The 7,560-nt window shown below is 34.2% G+C and overlaps 1 protein-coding gene across 2 annotated transcripts; it reads left to right on the forward strand.

The window, feature by feature from the left end:
• The first annotated feature begins 729 nt into the window (after positions 1-729).
• LOC145136121 (patatin-like protein 6) lies at positions 730-4,926 on the forward strand. 2 transcript variants are annotated; one of them, XM_079070314.1, is made up of 4 exons: positions 730-912; positions 1,026-2,323; positions 3,282-3,568; positions 4,412-4,926. In XM_079070314.1, exons 2-3 carry the CDS (start codon positions 1,169-1,171, stop codon positions 3,549-3,551), a joined length of 1,425 nt encoding a protein of 474 aa, XP_078926440.1. In that variant the 5' UTR covers positions 730-912; positions 1,026-1,168; the 3' UTR covers positions 3,552-3,568; positions 4,412-4,926. The 2 variants fall into 2 exon arrangements, with proteins under 2 accessions (XP_078926440.1, XP_078926439.1); XM_079070313.1 differs by having other exon boundaries at positions 730-2,323.
• Positions 4,927-7,560: the final 2,634 nt, after the last annotated feature.

Below are 7,560 nucleotides of genomic sequence, written 5' to 3' on the forward strand. Positions count from 1 at the left end.
AGTTCGTAAAAAATTACATACGTTAAAAAAGATGGAACTGAAACTGAAAATATTATTAACAGAAACAGTAAAAAAATTAAAAAAATCAAAGTTTTTTTTTTTTTTTTTTTAAAATCAACTTAAAAAAATTTGTGGAAACTATAATAAAAAAATGTATCAAATCCGTAAATAAAAGTTAAAAAAAAAAGTTTAAAAAAAATATGTTATACCAAAATTCTAAAAAAACACTTCAAAATATTGAAAGCTGAAGATGTTTGAAGAGGCAAGTCAAATGTTGCGCCACGCAGCACACGCGCAGATGTTTTGCAGTCTGAAGTCTTCCAAAAAACAAACTGCTGCGAGAAGGAAAATATTGCGCGTGTGCTAAGCCGCACAACAAAAAATGGTTTGAAAATGTTTTTTTAGAAAAACAAACAGCACCTTGTATTCTTTGATCCATTCATGGGAAAACTGGGAATAAGAAAGATAAAGGGTTAAGAAGTTAAGTTTGGGGTGGTGGGATCTACCTATTCATTAAACATATTACTTTTAATAAACAAATAATCAATAAATAGAAAATTTATTAAAAATAAAATATACATGGATATTTAACAATTCCAACCCGGGACTAATAACACAAATTCACATAATCTACTAAAAAAACGAAACGAAACCAACATATTTTTATATAACAATTTACTTTAGTGGGATATAATAAGAGTAAACAGACATGCTCTCCAATCACTGTGATTTTCCCTTGTTGATGTCCTCCATTTGTCCTCTTTCTTTTATGTCTTTATAAATATATCCCCTTTTCAGTCTTTGCTCTTCACCATTTTCCAATTGTTTATTGATTTTGACGACGACTATCAAGAGTTTGTTGTAAATGGTTGGGAAACAAGAGCGTATTTCAACTTTGGCGGGAGATTCGAGGTGAGATTTTGATTTATTGTTCTGTAATTTTGGGTTGATAGAGTAAATTTGGCCAACGATGCACGTAAGTTTGGGTGTTTGAAAGCTATGTTTTGTCCTGCAATTAAATGCAGATATAGCTACGGAGATATTCGTGTAGTTAGGGTTTTAATTGCAAGGAACTTGCTTATGAAGATTTTGGTTGGTGATAATAAGTAGGTGTAGTTCTGGTCTATAAGAAAAGAAGATTTGAGGATTTCGATTTGGTCTAGAAACTATGGCTTCGAATCATACGTCTTTGGCAATGCTGCAAGAGCCAAGTATCGACACCGATAAGCTCAGCTACGAGATTTTCTCGATTCTCGAGAGCAAGTTCTTATTCGGTTACGATGATTCCAAGCTTTGGAAACCTATACAGGTTTCTCCGGAAGTTTCTGTTACTCCCACGACGGTGGATGTAGGGGATGTTAACAACAGTGTTCAAGCGATGAAGAATCAGAGAGGGAAAATCTGTGTGCTCTCTATCGACGGTGGAGGAATGCGGAATATTTTAGCCGGAAAAGCGTTAGCTTATTTGGAGAACGCGTTGAAGGTCAAGTCCGGCAACCAGAATGCTAGAATCGCTGATTATTTTGATGTCGCAGCCGGCACCGGAGTAGGAGGTGTCTTCACGGCGATGTTGTTCGGGATGAACCATAGCCGTCCCATTTTCAAGGCGGAGGACACATGGAAGTTTTTGGCGGAACAGGGGAAGAGATTGTACCAACAAAAATCAAGCTCCAGCGGCTCCGGAGGCGGCGGAAAAGGCCAAGGTTTATTTAAACGGATTCTCCGCGGCGGAAACAGCAGAGGAGGAGGAGGGATAACTCATGCGACGGCTGGATTTGAAAACGCAATGAAGGAAGCTTTCACCATCAATGGACAGTGTTTAACATTGAAGAACACATTGAAGCCGGTGTTGATCCCTTGCTACGACCTCTCCAGCTCGGCTCCGTTTCTATTCTCGCGAGCCGACGCCTTGGAAACAGACAGCTTCGACTTCCGTCTCTGGGAGGTCTGCCGCGCCACCACAGCTTTACCAGGCTTGTTCGAACCGGTCTCCATGAAATCCGTCGACGGGAAGACACGTTGTGTGGCGGTTGACGGTGGTTTAGCCATGAGTAACCCTACGGCAGCGGCAATCACACACGTCCTCCACAACAAGCAGGAGTTCCCTTTCGTACGAGGGGTAGAGGACCTTTTGGTACTTTCATTGGGCACCGGTCAGGTTCTAGAAGGCAACTACGATTACAACCAAGTCAAAGGGTGGAAGCCTAACGACTGGGCTCGCCCCATGGCTAGAATTTCCGGTGACAGCTCCGCCGACATGGTGGACCACGCCGTCTCCCTGGCTTTTGGTCAAAGCCGTAGCAGTAATTACGTCCGTATTCAGGTATGTTCCTTTTGCTTGTCCATATTTGCTCCTAAAAATTGTTTAATTCATTTCTCTTTTTTAGTTTTTTACTCATAGGGTGATCAAATTCAGAGCATTTGTTCTTGGTGTTCTTAATGTTATCCAAAACGAAATCTTTTTTCCTTTTTTAGATTATAAACTTTACCTTTATTTTTGCATTTGAACCCAAAAAAGTTAAACACTCATTTTTTTTTTTTTCACTAAAAGGTTTTCTTTAAAGAAAGATGACACATTTAATAGGCTTGATTTTCTAATAACAATACATCCACACAATTTCTTTTCTTCAATCAGATTATTTTTTGATGAAATTCGATGCATATTACGCCAAATATTTCAGATAATGCCACCAAAATCTTGCAAAAACTTATAACTTTACTTGTGAAGGGAGTCATGGATATGGTCCTGTGGGGAATAAGGGAATGATGGTGCTTTGTTTTTTAGTTAACATGTTGTGATGTGTTCTTTTTTAGGTTTATGCAATTAAATATTTAAGAATGGGTTTCTTTCAAGAAATAATTTTTTTGTAACATTCACGTTCTCCAGCTATTAAAAAGCCAATTGGTGTGTTTTTAGTACATTTTGTGTAGCTTTCTTGACATATAGGCAATGCCTATATTATTTGCATACGACAAATTCATTTCCTTAGTCCTTTTGTCACGTTCTAGAAAATAAAAAAAAAAAGTTCTACAATTGAAGGTTCACAAGAAAAATACCAACATTTTGTACCACATTTTGTTCCTAAAATATGAAACTTCAAGTTTTTTTGTACTATTTCACCACAAAAGAACAATTTCATTTTGGTTTTTATATAGTCCATTATTTTTTATGTCCTTAATCAAGAAATGATTCAAATACCAATTCCAATGTGCATTGGTCAGTCAGTGGACCACTGTATAGCTGATTTACATAACGTGAACTATATTTTGTTTCGTGATAGGCAAACGGATCGAACATGGGACGTTGTGGGGTGAATGTTGATTCCGATTCCAGCCCCGGAAATGTAAAATTGCTCACGGGAATAGCCGATGAAATGTTGAAACAGAAGAATGTGGAATCAATATTATTTGGGGGTAAAAGAATCGGCAACCAAAGTAACTTCGAAAAACTCGATTGGTTTGCAGAACAACTCGTCTTAGAACATCAAAGGAGAAGTTGCCGGATCGCTCCCACCGTCGCATTTAAACAAGCCGCCCCCAATTCCACCTAAACTATTTCCCCCCAAAGGTCCGTACCATATCAGTACCTGTATCTGCACCAGTATTCGGGTACCAGTACCGGTATCGGTACTAATTAGTATATTGACTTTAAAATCAAAAGAAACTTTTTGTAAACTGTATCGGTACTGGTTGTCCGGTACTAGATCTAGTACCTTATCTGTACCTATACCTGTAACCTGGTATCAGTATCTAGTACCGTACCGGTATCGGTACTAATTAGTATATTGACTTTAAAATTAAAAGAAACTTTTTGATACCCAAAAGAGAGCATTAATTTGCCTGAAAAGTATGATGACATTTGTTAAAAGTAGACTCTAGATTTATTTATTTATTTAATTTTTATTTTTTCATTTTTACACATGATAAACACATTAATGTCATTTTCTGAACCGGTCCCAAAAAATCAAATGTTATAACCACCAAGGGAGGGAATGGGGAATGTTAGCCCCCACCCCTTTCAACCGACACATCGATTTTCCCACAAGGGTATTTTCGTCATCTTGTCTAAAAAACCTGAAAAGTTAACTTTAGGTGGTAGGGGAGAAGGATCTAAGAGTGAAGCATATCAGTATGGTCATGGTGGCTCCCCCACCCACTCCCAAGGACTATTCCGTCATTTCATCAAATAATTTTGAAAAGGACTCTATCTCGGTGGGGATGAAGGGGATTTAGTATTTATATATATTTCCGATTTTGTCCTTTTGAGCGTTTATAATTTTCTCTTTTAACATCAACCGACAAAGTGTTAGTTTCTTTGTAAACAAAGTGGGAAGATTACTAAAATGCCCTTGTTTGGGGTAAAGGTGTTTATAATTTTAGTAATTGAATTCATTTTGATTTGTGAATGCAGGGTATGGTGGTCAAAAAAGGAAAAGAAGTATACTCTCTCCAACATTACCCTGCTTTAATTTGAAAGTAAAAGAGGCAAATTGACTGAAAAGGACAATCAACTCAACTGTAAAAAAAAAAAAAAAAAGAAAACAAGAAAAGGGGTAGGGAGGGGTAAATCTTGGTGGGATTTGTTTTGCCTGCCATAGTACAAACCATAGTGGTCTCCACTCTAACCTTTCTTTGTCCTTTACCCCCAAAAAATATGAAAGGGCAAAATTGGAATTAAAGAAAGAGCAAGTGGATGTGTGTGTGTGTTGTGTGTGGTGTTTGTCTGTGTGTGTGAGTGAATTGGAAGTCTAAAATTGTAAAAATGCTTAGAGGATTAAGATTTTCTATAGAGTTTAGATTTGAAGTTGATTAGTGGGGTTGGGGGTAATATGGTAATGTGACAAAAGATTTTACTAGATTTAGACGTTATGTGGTTGATAACAATTTTTTTTATAATGTTTAATATGAATACTTTATTATTAACAACTTTCTAGATGTTTATCATTCTTTTAGTATCATTGCATTTGTGTATATGAAAGCTTGTTGTGGTAGACTGTTTGTTTTAATATATATATTTTTTGGTTTTTCTCTTCTCTTTCTCAATTATTGATTGTCTTTTGGGTTTAATATATGGGTTGGTTAATGCATGATGACAAAACTTTTAAATTCATTTTTTTGTCCATATTAGTTTTTTATTTGATGATTTACATATTTTTTTAACGAAAAAGTGCTACCAAAGGAAATGAACATATATTGTTTTCCATTTAAGTAAAAGAGTATATCTTCTTGACTATTCAAATGGTGTACATAATATATGGGGTAAATTATGGATATATTTTGTACATGTTGGTTTAAAGGTTGAATGTTTATTTAAAAATGTTTACGCACACTAGGTTTAGGTTTAAAAACATAATGATTATTAAGAAATTTTGTACATTAATGGATGTTTTCTCATTAATCTAAATATCCTCCTAGAAAGTATATAAGTTTCCATTACCCACTTTTTGTGTAATTGAATAGATAGATCAATACATTTTGTGAGGAGATTTATCAAAATAAGGGAGAATGTTGGACCAAATATCTTAGGTTTAAGCATGTTATACTAAAACCTCATTCAACAACATAAATTGATTTAAAAATCGAGGATTAGGGAGTGTTTGGATATGATAGCAATCTCTATCTCTATTTGGAAAACATCACATGATTGAAAGTAAAGAAACTACAATATAGAATCCACCTTCTTTCTTAGAAGCTATGACTTTATTCTACTTAATCCAACACATGCATCTTGTGTTTACTAATCCCCCCTGCTAAAAGAATCGACAACATTATTCTCTATTACATCTTTTCCTTATTACATTATTTTTTTCTATTATATTATTGTCTCTTAAAAATATGTTTAATTATAGTAACATAATCTAACTCTAAATGATTACTTTCATAAAAGATTCATGACTAAATGATTACTTTCATAAAAGACCCATAAGTTATATGATTATCCGATTTAAACCAAAACTTTTAATTATTTTACAATTAAGACCTACAAAATTTCCACTTTTTATTTTGGTTGATTATTTGGTTTGCATATTAGCTTCTGGTAATACACATTCTTTTTCGAAAAAAAATCCTCATTTTTCTTTTTCCGAAAAAATCGTCACTTTTTTCTCAAAAAACCCTAATGTTTGACAAAACTTTTTGTTTGGACCAAATATTTTGTTTTTGCTCATAATTACGATATGTTAATTTGTTGTTGTTGTTGTTGTTTATGAAAGTAGATAATTGTATATATATGATGAAGCTCTTATGACTCCTGATAAAAAATAATCTATCACGATGGGGCATCTGCTTTACATACAGAAGAACTGGTTGTTTGTGATTTAGAGATCCAAATCACCTAAAGTTGATCAAATTACTTGGAGTAGAACAATATATGATGGATTTACAACATTAATTAATGTTATGATAGAGAGAGAGAAACAAAGTATAAGACAGCTATTGGGGTTGATAACCTGACAAATATACACCACCTAAACCTATTTGTTTTTATCAAGACCATGTACACTACCAAAATAAAAGATATCATAACACAAGTATACCACATAACAAATATACACCACGTAAACCATATTATCCATACTCTAATATTATTTTTTGATTGTTTCCATTGGGGTCCATGAGTGAAAAAGCCAAATATATTACATTTCTTTATTTAGGATTTAGGGTAAAGTCCATGCCAAATGGAGTCCATGCACCCCATTAGACTATTATGAATCTGCCACTGATTATCCATATATTACTTTTGAAACCCATGCATATCACAAATCTCATGCAAAACTTAGGTGGTGTATATGCGTTGGGCTATTGTCTCTAGCAAAAAATTAGGTGATGGGGTTATATGCATGACTTTAAATAGGAATATGGGTCGATGGCTTGAGTTATGCATAAGATTTGTATGAGATTTGTGATATTAATGGGTATTAATTAAATGGTTTTTTGAAAAAAAAAATATGTGGTCAATATGTGTTTAGACGTTGTAGAAGTGTTTGACTTATCATATCCACCAACTATCTCATATTTTGCTTCCCTGTATCATAATCATAATGTTGTAAATCCATCCTATTTAGTAATATGAGTTGTTTGGTCCCTTTCAGTTGTTTTAGATCTCGAAAATATGAACATGGTCGTCCACATGTTAAGAATGTGTCCCATTATGGTGGCTCTTTATCGTAAGTCATTAGTGTTTCATCCTAAATACGCCTTTATGGATGAAATAAACATATATACAATCAAACCTCCATTTGTATTATGGTAGAAAAAGCATATTTAGAATCAAACCTCCATCTTCATCCATCAATAATGTCATAAGCACCAACAAGAACATGATAATTATGAGCACGAAAAAGTTTTTTCAAACAAATTTTTTTGTCAAAAGGTGAGTTTTCTGGAAAAAAAATGAGGACAAAAGGTGAGGTTTTTCGGAAATAAAATGAGAATTTCCGAAAAACCAGATAATGGATGAAAATGAACAAAATAGGAAAGTTGTAGCTCGTTTTTGTAATTTTTTTTAATTTAAACCAGAAATTCGTAAAATTGTAAATATAAAACATTTATTATTGCTAT

Source organism: Lactuca virosa, chromosome 9 (genome assembly GCF_052849685.1).
Source record: "Lactuca virosa cultivar CGN04683 chromosome 9, Lactuca_virosa_CGN04683_v6, whole genome shotgun sequence".
NCBI classification, from domain to species: domain Eukaryota; kingdom Viridiplantae; phylum Streptophyta; class Magnoliopsida; order Asterales; family Asteraceae; genus Lactuca; species Lactuca virosa.

Excerpts from the sequence above, each read along its gene's own strand:
- LOC145136121 (XM_079070313.1), top strand. The coding sequence starts at position 1,169 with ATGGCTTCGAATCATACGTCTTTGGCAATGCTGCAAGAGCCAAGTATC. Across the intron at positions 2,324-3,281 it reads GTAATTACGTCCGTATTCAG|GCAAACGGATCGAACATGGG; the intron begins GTATGTTCCTTT and ends GTTTCGTGATAG.